This window comes from Telmatherina bonti (genome assembly GCF_933228915.1).
Source record: "Telmatherina bonti genome assembly, chromosome: 11".
Taxonomy (NCBI): Eukaryota; Metazoa; Chordata; class Actinopteri; order Atheriniformes; family Telmatherinidae; genus Telmatherina; species Telmatherina bonti.
The window spans coordinates 20,329,663-20,350,724 of NC_136629.1; the positions used below are offsets into that span (position 1 = coordinate 20,329,663).

The 21,062-nt window shown below is 38.1% G+C and overlaps 1 protein-coding gene across 1 annotated transcript in view; it reads right to left on the minus strand.

Annotated features, from left to right (window-relative positions):
* Positions 1-3,154: 3,154 nt before the first annotated feature.
* Positions 3,155-21,062, minus strand: part of disc1 (DISC1 scaffold protein) — a 45,924-nt gene continuing 28,016 nt past the window's right edge. Inside the window, exons 12-15 of the mRNA XM_079248436.1 lie at positions 15,359-15,602; positions 12,617-12,661; positions 6,329-6,453; positions 3,155-4,415 (exon numbers count right to left, since the gene is read on the minus strand). Coding sequence (XP_079104562.1) covers positions 4,217-4,415; positions 6,329-6,453; positions 12,617-12,661; positions 15,359-15,602 — 613 coding nt within the window. The 3' untranslated portion in view covers positions 3,155-4,216. The remainder of the gene's footprint in view (positions 4,416-6,328; positions 6,454-12,616; positions 12,662-15,358; positions 15,603-21,062) is intronic.

The window sequence follows — 21,062 nt, forward strand, 5'->3', positions numbered from 1 at the left end:
CTCACAGTGAACCTATGCCCTTCCGAGAGGCTCTGAAATGTTCCTTTTATACTCCATCATGTTGCTGGTCTGTTGCCAGTTTATTATATGACAACCTACTTTGTCATATAATGCTTCTCCAATTGTTCAATTACTTTTCTACCTTTTTGTTTCCTCCTTAACTTTTTTTAGTGTTAGATTAGAAATGCCATTAGATTCAAATTGAGCAAATACTTTCCAGGAAATGGTAAAAAATGTCTGTTTTAGCATCTGATATATTTTTTATATCCTACTGAGAATTTAACATGGGTTTATCCAATTTCCACATCATTGCATTCTGTTTTCATTGACATTTTACACAGTTTATTGTTTTGGAACTGATGCTGTAATGCTGCTGTAATTCAGTTAAATGTTCAGTATCGGTCAAAAGTTTGGAAACACATAACCCGTGACTTTGAATGACTGAGTGTCCAAACTTTTGGCTCGCTTTGCACGTGCATCTCTGATTGCATTTCTTTTCATCTTGTGATTTTCAAAGCGCCATGAATAATGGAAATGGGTCTGTTTCTGTGGTTACTATAGTTCCCTCTGGTACAATGTTTATAATGATGTGTGGTGTTCAAAATCAAGATAAAACCAAAAGAAAAAGGCAGGCTATTTCCTCTTTTCCCTGTTTTTTTATCAAAGCCTCCCTTCTTTTTGCTGCTTTTGATAGAGGGGAAAAAATGTGGAGAAGACAGGCAATTAAATGATTTAATTTGCTTATTAATTCCATTTTTTTTTTTGCCTGTTTAATTAATCAGTTGAATTTATTCAACAGCTGAGGAAAGAGGAGAATAAATTTGAATGAGCTCTTGAAACCACTGGAAAGAATTAAATAAAAGGACAGTGGTGAGTTCTGTGTCCAGTTTTACTTGGCACAAAAACACCTCTCAGGAGAGTTGACTTCACTGACTCAGTGACCAGAACTGACATGCAGCCGCTCACATGTACAAAAAATAAAAAGAAAAGGTGTCAGTTTCAGTGGAAGTTGGGAAACTCTCTGAGGATTTGAAAGGCATGAACACACAAAAAAGCTCAATTTGCATTCATTAGGGGTGTTTGTGTCACTGGCTGAAGCAGTGAGATAGGAAAATCTGCAACACAATCTAGGATTCTCCCATGGTTCACAGAGTTTGTACATGTACCTGTCAGACAACATAACAATTCACAGGGGATTTCAATAAATAAATCCAGATCCCAGGACCAGAACTCCTGACACAGACTCCTAAAAACCATTCATTTCTTCATTTTTGGTCACAAAATCCTTTTTAGGAAAGAGCCTGTATATTGATTTAATGAAAACTTCAGTGTGTTTAAAATCTAAGTTCACTCCATGAGCTTGTGGACAACAGTAGAATATGTAAATTTATCATTTCCTGCATCTGTCTCCAGCATGGTTCTGTTTTACAATATTTCGTCCAATTATTGAGATTTGCATTTGTTGAGGTTGTTGCCAGGATATGCATCAGGTTTAACTCTGGACTTTGACTGGGTCATTGTAACATTTTGATTCTTTACTTTTTCAGTCATTCTTTTGCAAATTTGCTCCTGTAATTGAGATAATCCTCCAGTAACATGTCAGATGGCCTCATATTTAACTGTATAATATTTTGGTATGCAGAAAAGTTTATGTTCAGCTCATTGAATGCAAGGTATCCATTTCCTGCAATACAAGTCCAAACAACACCCCTACACCAACATGTTTGACAGCTGGTATGAGATGTTTGTGCTGATATGTTGCTGTGCATTATGACCAAACATCTCCACTTTGGTCTCATCTGTTCAAAGGAGATTGCTAATGTGGTCTTATTGGGTTTTTTTTCACATCAGTTTTTACAAACCTGCGCTGCGGTGTTCTTTTTAGACACGTTCTTCTGTAACTCCTCCTCCAAAAAAACACATTTGCTTGATGTTTTCCAATTTTACAGTCATGGATGCTAACTGAGGCTAATATAGCATTTGAGATCTAGCTCTTGGGAAGTTTGGCAGTGTGAACTTGCTTGGATGTTTACTTCTAGACCAACTGGTAATATTATTGTACATTTTCAACTTGCAATTTTTTCTAACTGTATAACAAAAGACTACTATCCCCTTCCCAGATTGATTGATTGAAAATCATTTAAGATTACTGCTGATCCACTAACCCATTTCTGAAAGCTCCAGACTTATTTTTAATTCCAAGAGAAGCAGAAAGAATGAATTCAGTTTTTTTCACCCTCCGCCTTATGATTTAGTTTTAGTTAAATGACCATCTTCTGCTGATGGTCAGCTGTAGTTTTCTTTGCCTAATTTTAAGACCTTTTTTTAAGAATCTTGGATCAGATTTTTTTTCATTATTCTATCCTGACACATAAAAAATTGAATTACAAGAGGGTTTACCTTCTTTCCCACATGACTTCAAAAACATGTGCAATATCTTAGCAACCAAACAGCAGAGATAAAGGGCCTTACACCACATGGTGCTTCATTTTACATTAAAACACATATTACTCTGTTATATCTGCCTGCTGAAAACCATCTGGGTTTTTGTTTGTGGTCATTTTATGAGCAGAGCTGCCACACGGAGCACAGTATGGTGCAAGCAGCGATTCAATTATGAGGTAGGGAGCGTTTGGCAGGAAGGTGTGTGTGCCAGGCTCTGCCTATATGCTGCCTGAAGCTGTTGATGTGGAGACTCCTGGCCAGATGAAGGCTTTGCAACCTGGCAGTAATGTGAGAAAGGCCCATTGTGCAGCTGTGGAAAAACCCTGAGTTGTGTTTACAGTCATGAGTATTGGATGGCACACACACACACACACACACACACACCTGCTGCTACCAAACAACAGAACGGAATCAGATGAATAGAAAACACCACTCCATAATTCCCCACCTTCTGCTCTGTAAGGATGCCTACCAATTAACCACACTGCCTCTGCTGCAGTGAGATAACAATAGAACGCCATGTACACCCTAAAGACCTCACTGGAGAACCTTTATTAGCGTATTGATATCTCTTGTATGTCACCACTGCCCTCACATGCCTGGCAGCATGCCTGCACATTTTCTGTGGGGAAAATCAACATTGGGGCTGTAACTCAATACAAGAAGAAAACAACAGGACACAACATTAGAGCAAACATTACATGCTGTAATTAGAGAGATGCTGCGAGGAATAAATATGAAATACGGTATAGCAAAAACTCCATTGCACATAGGAAACAAAAACATGAAACCAATGCGGAAAAATACAGATTTGTCTTTTGAAAATATAAAATAAAACCCAGTGAAAGCATTATCTGGAATAAAATAAAAACCTTTAATCAGAGGCAAACATTTAACAATTAAATAAAGAAACCACAGTTGGAAATACTGTATGTGCCCAATGATGTTTTATACTTTAGTATTTCCAGCATTTCTGAATTTTGTGACAGATGACTTTCAATTCAAACCATGTTTGTAAGTGCAGACAGCTTTAAAGGACAAGAAAAGGCTATCTCTCAATATGTTTTCAACGCCAATAAAATAAAGTTTAAGTTAGTTAAGTGTTTTGTAGCATCACAAATTTCCTAAGCAATGTTAAAGTGAATCAAGTCCAGACAACAAAAATGCTGACAACTCATAAACGTGACCTAAAAATTAAACAGACATTTTAGTTTTTGTGCAAAATAATTATAATAAAATAACATCATTTTAGATTGTCCACTTGTTGCCAAGATGAAATTCATAATTATGTAACTACAGCTACAAGTCGCTGTTGTTGTAAATTTCTAACATCTCTGACTCATCTGGTTTACAAAGGGCAACAAAATTTTTATACAGTAAATTCTGGAAAAATGAATGTCATCTAATTGCTCAGCAAGAAATGACATTTACATCTACATCCAAAGAGATCTAAGCCACCGACTCAGTGACCAGAAGTCCTCATTACCTGCTGGAAAGACTAAAGAACCCAAAGCATTTTGCATTCAATCTAAAAGCTTCCATGTTGTTTGTTTTTTGTTTTGTTTTTTTTGTTGTTGTTTTTATTTCCTTCATAGATGGATGAAAAAAAGCTTTTCAAAGCTTTGTAGTGCTGACTTTCAGGAGTATAACACCACAGAGGCTGGTAGTAAAGCGCTTATACAGTAAATGGATATGAGGTCACTTTCACTGCAGGTCAGGCTTGCAGAAAGCAACATGTAAGACTGCTCCCAAAACACTACAGGCATCCATTTCAAATGTCCCAGCTGTCACTAAAATACTGGTCCTCTTCATCCTCTTGCTCTTCATCTTCTTCCTCTGTCCCAGTTTTCATCAAGTCATTCAATTCATTCACTTCCTCTTCTTCCTCTTCCTGCTCTTCTTCCACCTTGAGCTGTGCAAGCATGGCTTGTAAGGTGGATTTTACCTCCTGAACTTCTTTTTCTAACGACTGTGCAGTGCGAGTTAAGGAAGAATCTCATGTTGCAGACACACACTCATTAACATGTAAATAAAAAGCATGCCATCAGACAGATATCATTGCAAATCTGAAATTAGTGGTTGTTAATGGTAAGAGCAAAAGACAGCCGTAACCTGGTGAAGTCATCAATCTCCAATTTGGAAACTAAACTGATTCTTGGGACAGGTCATCAAGTCATACCCAATCTAACCTCATCAAATTTACTATTCATGAGATCGTCTCAACTGTGAACCCATGCAAGCAGTCTGCTCGGTTAAATTATTCATAAACTACCAGTGAAACAGGATAGCGCACGCCGTCGGGGGGGGGGATTGTTTAACCTGCTTAGAAACTCAAATTAATCGTGTGAGTGTCCAGCTTAAGTGGCAAATCAAAGGGATAGCTTTGATGGCAGATGGGGTCTGATGGCCCGTTTTGCTGTCTGAATGGACACAGATTGTCCTTATTCATAATTAACTAGCTATTAAAGAGCTTCTCATTAATACTGCAAAGGGTTCGACAAGACTTTCAGGCCAACATGGTCCGAATGAAAAGGAGAGTTTCGGGATTATGTGGAAAACCCTTCACATTAACCCCAGAGATCAAGCAGAATTTTGCCTATACTTGTCAGCATCTTTCAGTCCCAGAATCTGTGGTTGTGTGTACACCTCTTGTTATTGAGAGCAGGGACTAAATTAAAGCTCCTCGGAGTCTGTTGGTTTGATGTTCTTGTCACTATGGCAACAGTAGCACTATCACTACCATAGTTCCTGTTCAATTTCTGCAAAAAAAAAAACAATATTATCCTGCATCTGTAGTGTCCTCAAGAGTCCACTGGCCTATTGCATGAGCACAGTGCCTTTGACTCTTAAAAATAAATGACACATAAGGACAAGGAAACAGAGAGGTGAAGAGGAGCAGGCAAGTCTATTTTCAATGGCTAGTCTGTATTCATATCTTGACCTCTGAGAGCTGAGCAGGCAACATAAAAAAAACAGTCTGGCCACACTGAGACAAAGAGGCAGGGTGTGCTTTTTAAGATATTTTTCTTAGTAAGTCTCAAAATGAAACAAGCTTCTTCATTATTTTGAGAGATATTTTGGTTTCGGCTTTGTTCAAAGAAGGAAAATGTGACTAAACAAAACAAGTAAAAACTAGACGAGTGGGGAAACAAAGAACAAGGTAGAGGGCCAATTTTTGTTCATCGCAGTGTTGAAATATTGCCTGTTCGACCTCTCAGTAAGCCCGCCGTGCAGGAGTGAGAGAAACACACTAATCTATTTCCAATCAGCTTTCTAATTAGCGTGGAAAATGATGTATTGTGACCTGTAATCAGCTTCAACAGTTTGATTTGAGTCATTATCATGGATATTGTCATTTCCTCTGCATCAAATCCAGCAAGTGGAAATGGGCAGATGGGGAAAGTGGAGGAGGGAAGTGAGGAGGGTCAGGGAGGGTCAGCTGGAGGATGGACATTAAGATATGACAGGAACAGAGTCATTACAGTGACATTTCTCTATCTGCTGAGGTACTGCCCCTGTCGGTCGACTTTAATCTCAGCCCGTGGTGACTGGCAGCGCACATCGGCCATCCCTCTAATAGCCTCACATGGACTTTTGCCATTTCATTTTCTGGTTGGCACAGCCTGTCAAGAAAAACCCTCCAATCCAAGTTTATCTTCTATTCCCTCCCTAAAAAGGACCTGTAATGTCAGATAAGACAGCTCTTCCCTCGAAAGGTAGAGTCAAAAAGCTCCCATCAGTCACCACAAAAGTAACTTGGATGTTTACTTTTAAGAGCTTATGGTCCATTGGGAAATTATGTCTTTCAGATAAATGGACAAGAGAAAACAGCGTCTGGCTTATTTTTATGATTTATGTATATTTAGAGTGGACTGAAAGGATATGGGTGAGGGCTTGGTCCCGGTTCAGTATAGCAGTCTGCAATTCATCTTCTAAGGCCAGTAGTCTGTCACTGATCAGTTCACAGCGTTCTGTAAGGTCCAGGGTATCAGCCTCACTGCAAACATCCTGGTTGAAAAAGAGAGAAAAGCAATCAGTTTAACCTGTAACTGTTCAAGTATATTGTCTGTGACTGAGAGGGAAAGAGACAAGTTTCTGTAATATTGACTATAAACACTTGAGTCATCCAGTTGAGGGTTTCAACAGTGTTGCTATAGAAAATATGTCTTTAAAGATGCACAACTGAATCATGGCAACCTATACTCAGTTAAACACCCTTTATCAACGGGTAATTCGGCATCCATCTTGCACCCCACCTATAGAGCTGTCTCCAGCCAGTAAAACACAGATATATAAATAATGGGCATAGCCACTGAAAAGTTAGGCCTGAATTGCAGTGCTACTAACTTAGTTGGGTTTTTCATTAAATATTACCAACATGGACCCGATACTTTTTAAGCACCTACTTGACAATAGTTCAAAATGAGATGATTTAAGCTAAAAATGTGACGTCTACTGACAGCAGGCAACTGATTGGCCAGAAGGTAACATCACTGACTGAGTCATGAAAGCAACTCATTAACAAAAACCCTGACAAATCTCCTGTCCTTTCCTTTCCTTTCCTTTCCTTTCCTGAGTGTTTCATCTCACCACCTCTCTTCTTTAACCTCGAACCTGACAAAAAATCAGACTGAGCAGCAGGTATTTAATTACCTTGATGTCCTCCATTCCTGCGTTGTTTGTCGCATACAAATGACATCACAAAACTTTCAGACCCTCTTGCTACGATGACCCCCACTTCTATCGATGTGGTATTAATTTGTAAAGGAAACTCATGAGAGTCAAGACAAGTTGAGTTGAGTCTGTATTTGTGGAAAAGCATCTCAACAGGTGAGCAGCGGTTGCTGCACCTTCTGATTTACAGAGATTCTTCAGATATAACGTTGCTGCTTTAATCCCAAACTTGCCTGGTCTACATACTTAAGCACCCTTGAGCTAAATACTCAAGTTCAATTTGCTTTATAATGTGATCCTCACTTCCAAGTTAATTTGAATAAATATTCGTCTAAATTTATTAAATTTAATTTAAACTACAGTTATTGGCACCTTCGTTTTTCAGTTCTGGTTGGTGGTTCTCACTTGGATTATGTTTTCATATGGCATATTTAGAGATACACCTGCAGTTTAGTATTGTATTTCACTCAGGGGAGACCCCAAAATAGAGTGGGACGCAGTATAGGGCAAGTCATCCTGATTCAGTCTACAATGGATGAAGTTCCAAAACCACTAGTGGCTTTTTTTTCCCCCCATAATGCAGTGTAGTGTGTTTCTGCCCAGTAAACATGACAAACTGTGTGTGTGCTGTGAAGCTTAAAGCTGTGCCACAAACATTAAATCTTAAACTCACTTAGGAATTTCCAAGGTTAGATGGGCTGTTTGCAGCATCATCCATGTATTTATAAAGAGATAGCTCTTACCAGCTATCCATTTAGGTGATTTTTTTTTTGTTGTTGAATAATTGCTTATAAAGAACATTGATATAAGAACTTGTCTCAGTCATGCAAACAGTTTAGCAAGCTTAAATTTATACAGACACTTGTTTAAGTCACTGAGTAAAACATGGGGGTACAGACGTGTGCAACGCTCAGTATCTATCCATCAAAACAGAGAATGCAGCAGGGCTGAGAGTGTTTTCTGAAGGTTTATGGAGGTGTAGAGTGCAGTAGGCCAGAGCATTCAGAAAGCAAAGACAGCCATAATTAGAACAGGCCTCTTTGCAGACATTGTGTCCTAGTTTCTTCACACTTATCAAGCAGAACGCAAATACACACACAAGGGTACACACAAACATGTCAAGCAAATAGGCATTCACACACTCGTATGCAGTACCAGCTTTTACCTCAAACAACACAGAAAGTCTAATCTGAGTCATAGCTGCAGGTAGAAAATATCAACTCCCTGCAGCTCTGAGGTGTCAGAGCAATCACTGGAAAGTTGTCTCTCTGGTCTCCACCCAGAATAGCACTCGCTCTCCAAATGATGTAACACCCCCAAAAACTGCATAACACAAATAAGCCTGAGCCACGACGACACGTACATATAATTCCTGATGCTATTATGGAATTAAGTACGGCCTAAATGCTGATTAACCCACAGCGTACAAATCATTTGGAGTCAGTACTTTCAAGTTTGTCCTTCGGCTTCACTTCATGAGGTGGATCTTTGTTCTCCTGCACCCAGAAGGGAGGTGGTGAATTTAAAGATTCACTGAGCTTTGTTTGTCAAGGTTAGAAGCATCTTTAGCAGGTAAGAGCCCCGTGTTTGTATTGCTGATTGATTCTTTACTCTTCAGCTTCCAGCCAGCTTTTGGAAAGTCAATACAACCGGAGGATGAAAAGCCAACAGCGTTGAGTGACAAAAGTGAACACATGCCTGGCAGTTTGTTAGCAGCTTTGTACACAAGCCATTTAAAAATATTCAGAAGACCGTTATTTTGCCTCAGGTGTGGATCAAAACAATTACTGCCTATGCTACCTCTGCCTGTGACAACGAAGGAAACATGAATGAAATTTCATTGACATGCTAATTTGTGTTAAAAATAAAATTGCAGGCACACATATTGGCGTGTTGATTTGTGTTGCACATTAGTGGTAATGTTGTTAGACTGCAGGTAAACAAAGCAGGCTACAGGAGCATGAAGTTAGGCAAACCCTTTAGGAATATAATATTCAAACTCATGTATGCACTGCTATGATTATTTAAGCAATAATGAGTGAGAGTCAGCAGGTAATATTAAGCGTTCCCATGGGTGCTGTTCTGCTCCATACTGAGCACCAGGCGGACAAAACAATGTTTATAAAAATATAATTGCAATGCAATTACATCGTACTGGTAATACACTTAAGTATCTAATTGTTTTTGCAAACAATAAAGCTGCTGTATTTATGCATAATAAGAAATTAACTGCCTTGTGATTAACTAGTTTCTTCATTTTTACTGATACCTGGTTAGAAAGTTAATGGTTTCTCCAACATGGATGTCTTTCCATGATCTACCAATATGAGCAGTAATAGAAAATTCTTTGACTTTATTGCTAAGGTCATCTGGCTTGACATAGGATCATTTTGAAGAGTAAATAAGCAGTACAATAGATTTAGGATATCATCTTTGTGTGAACTTTGGTTTTCTGACTCTGGATATGTGCACTTCCATGTAAACCAGGAAAAGTCTGCATTGCATGAAGAAACACAATCAAATATTATTAAAAGACAGGAAAGTAACATAGCGACTGCTTCCAAAGCAGAAAAGAGCGCAGTTATGACTTTTTTTTTAAGGGAAAATAAGTGCAGATCGTCAGATTCTTGTTTTCCCTGTCAGCAGCAGACTGGCAGTGTGAAATCATTTAATTAACAAGCCACCAGCACATCCTTAATGAGCAAATACGTCTGACAATTTACCATTCTTTTTCTGAAAAGTGCGTCTAATACGTGTGAAAAAGTTTCAAGCTTATTATGTCAATCTCACAACACAGAATGATGTTCATTGCACCAAATAAGGATAATAACCCTAATCCACCATAACCGTAATTCCATGCACTCAGTAGGGTTATCATAAATGTTCAAGATAGTTCTATGATACTTCTATGTCATCTAGGGTCTAAAATTATGAAGTAGCTCAAAATTGTCTAAATTTTATGTGTTCAACAATCTTATTCAAATGAAAGGCAAGGAAGTGTTGTCTACTGCAGAAATTACTTTGAGTTTAATTAATTTAATTTTAATTAGTTTAAAATCTTTAGTCAGCAGCAAAATGCTTTAAAAATCAGACTGTTTCAAGCTAAACAAGGATTCACTTTTACTGGTGTCGTAAAAATGCCTCTAAAAGTCATGTAGTAGTTGGTCCCTGACTTGACCTGGATGTAGAGAAAGTCTTTCTCTCTATCAATCTGTCCATACTGCAAATTCATTCATTCATTCATACATTCATTCATTCATTCATTCATTTTTTTTTAATAAAAGCGATTGATCAGTACATGATGCTTTAGGTTGTCATCTCACACCTCCAATCTTTACATGCTATGTCACAGGATAGTCGGCGCTGTCAGCCAGTTGTCATGGTAATATACCTGGATAAGAAGTGAACCACCTCAGTGATGCTGGAACTGCAGAACTGAACTTGAGGTTACCTCACTAAGCCACTAATCCTGTTTCAGGCCCCAGGATGTGGGAACCAGTTCTATAAAGCAGTGAAGCAAAAGCCAACTGGCAGGTTTATCAGTGTGCAGGGATCAAAACTGGGTAATCAGTCAACATACCAATGTTGACAGACAAGCACTTGTCAGAAGCAAAATCCAGGAGTGATCTATAACAACATGGGCAAGGCTGAAAAACAGGAACAGGATTATGTCATCCATGCCAGGGAATATCCGAGGGGAAAAAGGCTGGGAAGCCAGTTGCTGGGAACTGGGAATACTTGGGCTTTTTTACAATAATCAATAGACTTTGGAAAGTTTAGGACAATTCAGCTTTCCAAATCAAAACTATTATTGTGTTTATTTAATTTTTCAAACAAATCCTCTAAAGCTCTCTTACTATGTCACAACTGTAAGGTTTCATAATGTTGTGGAATAATGGCAACCATTAACAGAGCACTCCAACATCAGCCACTTTACTGTTGATGACGGCTGGGGAAATGCAGCATTTAGTAACAATTCAGATGAAAAGTGGATTATAGAGGGAGTTTCAGCTTGGAGCTCTTTTGTCCTACAAAGTATCGCAACAATTGTTTGTAACTTTTGTTTGTTTTGTGACATTTTGACTGGCTGTGATACTGAAAAGCTGCAGACTAAATTCCTCCAACATCACACAATCACACAATTCCACATCCACCTACTAGAAATTCAGTATTGCATACAGAAAGAAAGCCTGCAGTTATCAAAATAATACATTATATTGCACACATTTGGAGGAAAAGGCTGAATGGTGTAGAAATTGCCGCAAGAAAAACACACAAAAAGAGAAACAAAGTGCCAATACCTTTAAAAAGGACAAAAGTTTAACTTGGAGAATTTCTGAGTCATGATTAAAAAAAAAAAAAATTGTATAAACACTTCAAAGCTTCCTGGTGGTGGGAAGTGGAAAATTAAATCAATTTCTTATTTACTTGTACATGTATTAAGCAGCAAGGAGCTGTTTAGCAATCAAATAAATCTAATAGAAAAAAAAAACCTTTAAAGATTTTACTAAATATTTCCTCTGTTAATATCTGACACAGGGGGCATGTAAAAGAACAATTAGTAAAGATTAAAAGAGAACAGAGGAGGGCTAAAACACACACGTACACATTCACACACACACACACACCAATCAATCTCCATTGTGGCAGCAGGGCAGCAGCTTGGCAGAAGCTAAGTGGAAATCATTTACTTAAAGTCATTATAGGAAGGAGAAAGAGGTCAGAAGCTCTGCAGAGAATCCAGCTCCACCTCAATGCTATCACGACACCATCAGGAGAAAGAAACCAGCATCATTAAACAGCCATCATGTCGTTGAACTCAGCAATGCATCAAACATTTTTATAAATGAAACCTTTTTTTGTTTGTTCATTTTTCTACAACTGTGTGTGATTAGATGAACAAGGAACACAAATCTTGTATATTTTTGGAACAATGGATCTTATATCTTATCTCATTTTGTGTGATAAACAAATGGGTGGCCAGACAGTTAATTTAAATTGTTTAAAGCCCGTGCATTACAGTAAACGGTGCTAAAGGGTAGGAGAAATGTGCAGAAAAATGCAAACTTTGAAACCAAGATTAAACTTTCAGGATTATCTCTGAAATAAACATTCAACTCTTTTTTTGACAGTTTTACAGGAGGAGCCACTGCAGAGTCTGCCTACTCGGTGTGAATAAATGTGTGACTACATATCAGGCAAGAGCTGAAAGAAAAATCTATGCTCAGCAAACACCCCCCCCCCCCCCCCCCCCCCCCCACCCCATCCTTCCTTCACCAGTATAAATAAAAGCCTAAAAAGGAAAGCTGCAAAGTAAGGCCTGTCTGGGAAGGTAGCCAAGGCCTCTCATGTAGATCAGTATTGATCTAACTGTGAAAAGGTTCACAAGGGTCATGTTTAAGTTAAAGTCAGCTATCAGATTCTTCTGCAGCCGCCCCAGAATCCATATACTTTAATTATACTGATAACATACAGTGAGAGTGTTAACACGACCAACCTCTGGTTGATTTTCCTCCATGCAGAACAAAAACTCCTCCAGCTTCTGCAACAAAAGGGAACATTTGCTGAGGTCACACGGTCGTAAACCTGCTCATGCATTATTAAAAACGCAATCACAATGTCTGGGCACTGTATGTGTGCAGTATCAACATGTTGCAAAGAGGTTGTAATTATTCATGACCAGCACAGACATTAAGGAAACAGAATAACTGGCTCATCTGTGCCTCAGGTTTCCTTTGTTAGTATTCAAAGTATGTAATGGTGCAATACTTGCAAAGGCAGGAGGTAATTACTGCTCCTCTTGGAGGCTAACATATTGTTTGTGGCTGCAGGGTAAGTTCATATGATGGCAGAGGAGTAACATATAATCTGTGGCTTTAATTAATATTTTAATAAGAAATGTTGGTGCATTTTAGAGCTATAATTGTTTTGTCACTCAGGTAAACACAGACAAGCATCAACATTTCAAAGAGAATCAGATCTTTATAAATGTTGGAATTTTGAACTATGTATACAAACTGGACAGCTGCCTCCATCTTAACATAGCAAGCATGTTGCTACAGCTATTCCGTGTCTGATAAAGTCAGAGGGCAAAAACTGCAGCAGGGTTAACAACAAGGGTTAAAAGGTCAGATGGTTATGAGGTTTACACATCCATTAACAGTCCAGTAAAAATTCTTCATGAAACAACCTGTTCTGTGTCTCAGACTCCCATGGTCAGATTGCCGGATGACATAATATCAACCACATGAGGAAAGATTTCCATTTCATTCATTTGTGTATTTATTAATGCTATTGGGGGGGAAAAAAGAAAAAAAAATGCTTATGCCATGTATCAACATTTTCTTTTCCACTTCCAGGGTTTGATGAATGGAAGTGAGTCTTTCTTTCTTGAGTCTCTGGCAGTTCATTCCCACACTGAAAATCACAAGACAACAACGTGTGTTTTCAGAGCAACAGCCAGTTACATGAATAGCTAATGCTGATGACAGAAGAATGTTCCTTGACTGGGCCAATATTTGTCTTAAGGCTCCCTCTGTTCAAATGTTGACAAAGAAACAAACATTATATTGACAGTCCTTCAACTTTCATAAGTGTGTGTTAGCAAAATAGCCAGGAAGGAGCAGCTATAAGAGCAACATACTGCAACGTGGGTACAAAGTCCAGCAGATGCTGAGCACCACTTCTAAAAAGATAAACACTCGGTGTAAAACTATTTTCTGAGTAATTGCATCCATCTCATAGCAACATATTACTTACAGGTTTCCTGGAAAATCACACTATCTAGGATCCTTAAGGTAATAAGTATTTTGTTTCCTTGGAATAAAAACGTCTATATTTACCAAACTAGCATCCAATCATAAGAACACTTTTGCTCGACAAGTCTTGACTAGTCAGAAAAGTAAAACACTGACTTGAGAATATGAATTTTAAAATTTTTGCTTTATCCAAGACAAAAAAAAAAGAGTTGTTCACTTAAAGTGTTGCTGCAGATCTTTTCTGCACTGAGAAATTGGGATACTCACTTCTGCACAGTGACATTATAAAATGCATGAAATAAACTCTATGGTGAGTTTTGCTACACAGAGCTATAAATAAAACAAAAGAGAGAAAAATTTGGATGCCTCACCTTTGAGTTCTTACCAGAAATGTTAGGAGGGGCTGGGCTTTAGAAGGAGAAGGAAAAAGCAGAAAGAAACAAAGGAAGAGCAGAAAATGGTTGCATGCAGTTTATAAAAGGTAGTTAAAGCAAGGTGGGACAGAAAACATTCATTCAAAGTGTATATTAATAGATGCTCATAGCAGGTCAGTCTGAAATGTTAAAAAGGCTGCAAAGAATATAAAAATGTCACTATCTTAAATAGATTTTTTTTTTTAAAAAGTAGATATTCTGCCAACATAGCTAGTAACATTTTTTGACAAGCTTTTGCTTCTGGCCTCAAATCCGTAAATCCATACTGAAATGTGTAAAATAAAACTTTCATGGCAAACACTTTGGCCAATGAAGAACATATAGTCACCCAAAAACATGCCCATCAAATGTGCTATTTTTTTCACTGTTGGCATTGTTCTGATCTGAGACTAGTCTATTAGACTATATGTGGGTGGAGGAAAGTGTGAGAAGAGGAGAAAAATGAGTTTGGTTTGGCCCTGAGGCAATGAACCTTAACTCACAGCGGGAAACACCAGCACAAAGAATCACACACATACAAGCATTCCCACTAAACACAAATAATCATGCAGAAACAGACTGAAACGCTGCAGTCTGCTGCTGCTGCTGAAATTCTTAGAGGAAGCCAAAGAGTTTCCACATGGTTGTCCCCTTTACGCCTACATTTTCCTTGTTTAGAAATACCTTCAAGCTAACATAATAATATCTTGATGCTAAACAAACTGTAGTCAACGGAGTCAACTAACAACGTCCTCTTCAGCTGAGTGGTAAGGCTGACAGAGCAGGCAAATGTTAGACATCAGGCTCCACACCATGTTACAAAGATCACTTTAAAAAAAAAAGAACTACAACAGAATCTGAAAATATGCTCTCTAATTTGACCTTTCATAGGCAGACATAGGTTATGTGTAGAAAATACAAAAATCTTGGAGCTTAGAAGTCTCATGAGGGAATATTTTATATTCAGCATACTCCATATCTCAGCTTTTCTTATGCACACCAGCATGAATACGCATGCAGATTGATGAATAATGTATCATATGTTGTTAACAATACATTTGCTGTTACCTTTGTGAACTCTGAGTTCTGTAAGTTAGCCTCTGGACACCAACGCCCTCCTAAAGCAGTCAGCATGGCACAGTCCTCTTCTTCTTTGGTGCACGGGTGGTTGGTGGGATACGCTGTCGTAGTGGGGAAGTCTTCAATGTCTGCTCCACTGCAACTGGAAGTCCGCAACTGGAGACCTCGCAGGAACAGGTGACAGGCTTCCAGGTCAGCTTCCCAGATCCGCTCCAAGCCTGGACAGCTACAACTGTAAAGGGAAGGAGACGGATTATTGGCCCAATAAAATAAGTCTCATTGTCCAATACATCCCTCTAACTCCTCATATTTCTTAGTCATTTTTTGGGTACTAACAGTTTTACCAAAATAAAATGTTTTCTTGACTTCTGCCAACAAAAAAACTGAAAACAAAGCAAAACACAGATTTAAATTCACTGATTTAAATTCACTGATTTAAATGACTAAATTCTTCCTGCTAAGACCTGAATTTTCAGACAACATCTTCAATGACACATCAGTCCATCATCTTGTTAGCTTAAAAGTATTCCTAAATGATCATTTACACATTTGGGTTAATTATAAACTGATTATATATACTACATACCTGTGTGTTTAAATGTGAATGTAAAGTCAGTGCAGAACTTTGTATATATGTGTTGGAATTTTATTTAAAGGTTTCTACAGATTACTTATCCCCCAGCATACAGTATAAGGAATTATCTAAAACACAAACAAAAAGAGGTGATATGTGGAATTCAGGAGGAACTAGAGTAAGCAGAGCACTGTTGAAATCCTTGGAGACGAAGTGGAGTTGGTAACGGAAAACAGATACCAAGAAGTTTAGCTGGACAAGAGACTAGACGGGATATACAATATAGAAGCATCTACAAGACGGGACAAAGCAGGAGCTGATTATCCAGGAAATAATGATCCACAAGCGCCTGAAAATAATGGACAATACTTCACATAAAGGGGATAAATATAGGGTTTTTATTCATTCATTTTATTGAAGGCTGTGCTGAATGCAGCTGTGGAGCAGTACCAACACACTTGAACAATGCTATGTCACACTTCACATCCACACACAAGAGGTAACAAAACTCTAATCAGACTGACTGGACCTGCTATAATGTAATGACATTTCTTGTAACATATGACCAGTGTGTAAACATGTTAATTGTATGTATTTATGTTGATTGTATGTACTACTGTGGATTTTTACTTATTGTGTAACAAAGAAATAAAAATGAATTAGATAATGTGATTAAGGCTCTGAAGCCATTTTAACCATTTTATTTTTGTGGCTATAAAAAGTTATTTTGCTTTGTGTGTGAAAATAATGACTTGTTTTAGTTTCTTAGAAAATAATGAAAAGCTAAAATCTCACTAAAACCATCATGCTAACTGAGCACAGAGACCATACAGGGTCAGTGAAAAGCATCTTTAATAACATCTCTACAATAAAATTCTGACAAAAGAGTTACAATAAAGGACAGAATATATTTCTACTGGCAAAGTGTAATGACACGGAGTGTCCTCCTGCAGCCTTTTTTTCTTCAAAGAGCAGTAGAAAATATGGAAAAGTGAGTGTTAATGTTTTTTTTATCTGCTGGTAAGCAGGAGGAGAGCAAGATTTTTTTTTTTAGCTATTTTTGTTATAAGTTATTCCTCCAACATGGCTTTTGCAGCATCCTGATGCAAACTCCAAGTATAAAAAAAAAGAAAAAAAAATCTTAATTTGTTTGGTGACTTATTAATAATGTAATTGCCCTGAACAGTTCATTTCTCTACATTAGCCTGGGTATATTATGATTTGTTTTACAATTACAACACAGATGTTAACTTATTTAAAAGCACTGATACAATTCAAAATTGGTTGTACAATGATTTCTTTTTGTGGAATTAAAATAAAGCTGAAATCATAGTTTGTGCAGCCTATGAAGAAAGAATAAAATTCAGGAATCAGGTTTAAACAATTACGATAGAAACCAACAACCAGGCCAGAACGATGGGCGAAGTCATCAAACTGGATTTCAGCAGTCACACCAGCCTTTTCATGCTCTACTGTTTGGTCGAGAACATCTTTCCAGTTACTACAATGAATCTTATAAGACATGTTAGGAAGTCTGAGACAACTGTACTACTTGGCTTGGGTATAATACCAAGTAAGTGAGTGTAATACCATAACTGTTTGATATTGTTGGAATATCATTAACTTTTGTCTCAAGCATATGATAAAACAAAATATGGATTCTTATTATTGTCCCAATCAAATGAAAGAATTAAAGGAAATTGTTTTCTGACATTATTTCATATTGTAAACTTTAAAAGGTTAAGACAATTGTGATGTCAGTCTTTGTCACTTTAAGAACATATCATGGTTAAAGGACGGATGTCTCAACAGGATTGAGGAGAGCATGTCTACACATTCATCTTTAATAGACTAGACTACTATAACACTGTCCTTACAGGTCTTCCTAAATAGTCCCTCAGACAGCTGCAGTAAGACATGCTGCTGCTCAAGTCCTCACTAAGACCAAGAAAATAGATCATATAACTCCAATTCTCACGTCTTTACACTGGTTTCCTGTCTGTCAAAGAATTTACTTCAAAATCCTGCTTTTAGTTTATAAAGCACTGAATGCTTTCGGGACAAAATAATCAGGATCCACTGGTTTGTTATGAACCAACCACATCCCTTAGGACGTTGAGGTCGCATCTACTTTCTGTTCCCAGAGTCAGAACTAAACATGAAGAGGCAGCGTTCAGGTTTTATGCTCTTCATCATTTGAACAAACTCCCCAGAAAACGTCAGATCTCCTAAAGTCTAAGCCGTTTCCGTTTCTGCATTTAATCAAAACTGTTAAATCTTCATTTCGTAACTTTTATTTTCATGCATAATTCCTTATTTTGTCCAGCTTTTTCAGTCTTTATGCATTTTTTAACTTTGTTTTTAATGTACTTTATAATGCTTCTTATGGTCCTTAATGATTTTCACAAATTATTTTTAACTGTCTTATAGATAAAATGTGCTGTGCAAATAAACTTGCCTTGCAAGAAGGACGTTCTGGATTTTCAAAAAAGATTTTCTATTTCTTTTAAATCAAAAACTCATCCTCTGACTCAGACTTGAGACCTTGTGACCTTTACAATATCCTTATTTATTTACCCTCCTCTCTCAGTGACCTTTAGATAAAAAATTAATCCCCAATAACTGTGGTCCCAGGTGACATTTTAGAACCCGCATTCATTTATCTTGAGAGAAATATATTTAACCTGTAACATATTACACACAATAAACAAAAACAAAATAAGTTTTTTTTTTTTTTAAAAACTAAACAAAAACAAAGTCTGTGCTTCACATATCAGGAATAACTTGTATTTTTATTCAGGATTCCATCCAGAGAAGCAAAAAAAAAAAAGATAGGATGTGTGTTTATATATCTGAAATGTATTAAACATTCTAAAAAGCAGAAAAGCTCATCAGTCTGTGCCAATTTCCAGTCCAAATGAAGATTCTCTGCAACAAACATGAATTCTCACATTCAACGATTTGAAATGATAAAAAATGATAATGACCCAAGCCAAAAAAATTATAAAAACCCAACAATTTCATACTCTTGAACACAAATATACTTGCATGTCAGCCTCTAAAATACATTCAGCATTTCACCTAGAGTGTGCTCTCATGCCGTGCAGCCAGATTTGGGAAATTGCTCCTTCTCCATTGTACGTAAACAAACTGAAAAGCAGAATGCACCCAGACAATACTGTTTAATCTCTCCCTCTGCTCCCTCTTAGCCACTACGATGAGAGTCTCCCTCTGAAAATTGAATGCCACTTGTTTTCCAGCCCATCTCCTGCCTGAAAATGCTGCCAACCTCTGTACCCTGCCAACAAACGCCTCTCAGCCATTTTCTAACCTTCATTTGGCAGCAAGACAATAGAAAAATTGCTCGGCCCCGCCCGTCTGCCCATCTCCAACTTGCTACTCAACACCACTGTGTCTGCATAGGGCCATAGTTGGGATGCACCCAATGTGCCATGCTATTGTTATTTGTCTCTTTTGAAGAGGAGAGGGACACGCACACACAGACACAGACATGAGTGGGCATGTGTTAACTTACACACATGCTCATAAATCATCCCCTGTTGGGAGTCTGTGTTGTAAAATTATAAATTCCTCTAAAAATGTCAAAGCTGGCGTCGTCTATCACAAAAGCTTCTCTTCGGCAGCAGCAGCCACAATTCATCACAATAACCAGCAGTGACACCGAGGCCCTGTGTACCGAAAAGTCACACAACATGTCAGCATCTACGCTTCCCCGCGATGGTGGCGTCCTGGTGCCCGTTGGTATGAACTTCTCGCCTGGAGGTTAATTGGTGGTAGTTGCTCACCCTGCCATCTGACAATGCCAGGGTGTGGGCATGCTGCTGCGCCGCTGATGGCTCAGTAATAAAAAGGAGAAGCAGACAGGCATGTTTCTCCTGCAGTCGCCCAGCTCTCCTGTCTGACTGCTGACTGACATGACTGCTCTTTCTCCTCTAGGCATTATGTACGTGCACAGACAGCTGTTGAGGAAGGACTATAAATATACTGTAACTGCTGAGTGAAGGGGCAAATGATTAGGTCCTGCAAACGCAGGCAGGTTTGGATGGACCGCTTCAGACTGAAAAGGCACGTTGCAGGTCTACATACTGTGTGACTAATATTTAGAGCTCCACCCAACATCGTGTGGGCAAAAGCAGCTCCTGTTTTCACTGCCTTTCTCACAATGTAAATATTGTTTTAGATTACACACCATCAATTTAATAAATTACTAATCTCAATGAACAAATGTGTTTTCTTTCATGATGAATGTAGTCAAAACCCTTGAACAAAATTAGATTTTCACACATTAGAAAAGGCAATGTTTCACCTCCGCATTACCAACTCAAATAGCACCAGGTGTGTTAAGGTGCAAATAATATGTGGAAATATAATGTGAGGACTGCTGGAGGATGTGTGATAGATGGTGGGTGAATGTGGGTTTCTAAGGTGGGCTGCCTGGGGATGTTTTTATAGTAAAAGCTGAGCAACCACATTTCAAACACATTTTTCTTTTGTACATTCAGGTTTTTTTGTGTGTATTTCATGTGACAGTAAAGCAGATTTTCACTCAAGTTTTCTGACTTATGAGCTCACTGCAAATCCCCAACTTCATCTAACAAGACATATGTGAACATTTTAATTGCCTACACACCAGTTGATTTTTTTTTTTGTTAGTTTAACGCATATGACAAAGTACAGCCAAATCTCGACAGAAGGATGGGAGTATAAAAGTAGGACAAATACAAGAAGCGTTTCCTAATGAAACATCTACATAATGTATTAAACAACTCTGGTGCTGCTAATTTGAATGATTATTTCTGGTGACACACTTACTGCATCTGCACTGCTCTAACATCCTGTTCTAGTCTTTAGCAAGGAAGAGATAATTGGGGTTTTTTTTCCCCCAACACCATCCGTCTCCACGGTTACCAGACATCTCACCACTATTCTGCCTCTCTCCTCCCTTCTCCCTTCCTGCTCTCCTTACCTCCCATTGCCATGGCACTCCATCATTGATAATGTACATTAGAGCTGACTGATAACATTAACAGTGGATGAAGGACACCCCGTCTCTCTGTGTGAGTGTGTGGAAGCGTATGTGTGTTAGTGGTTTATGTG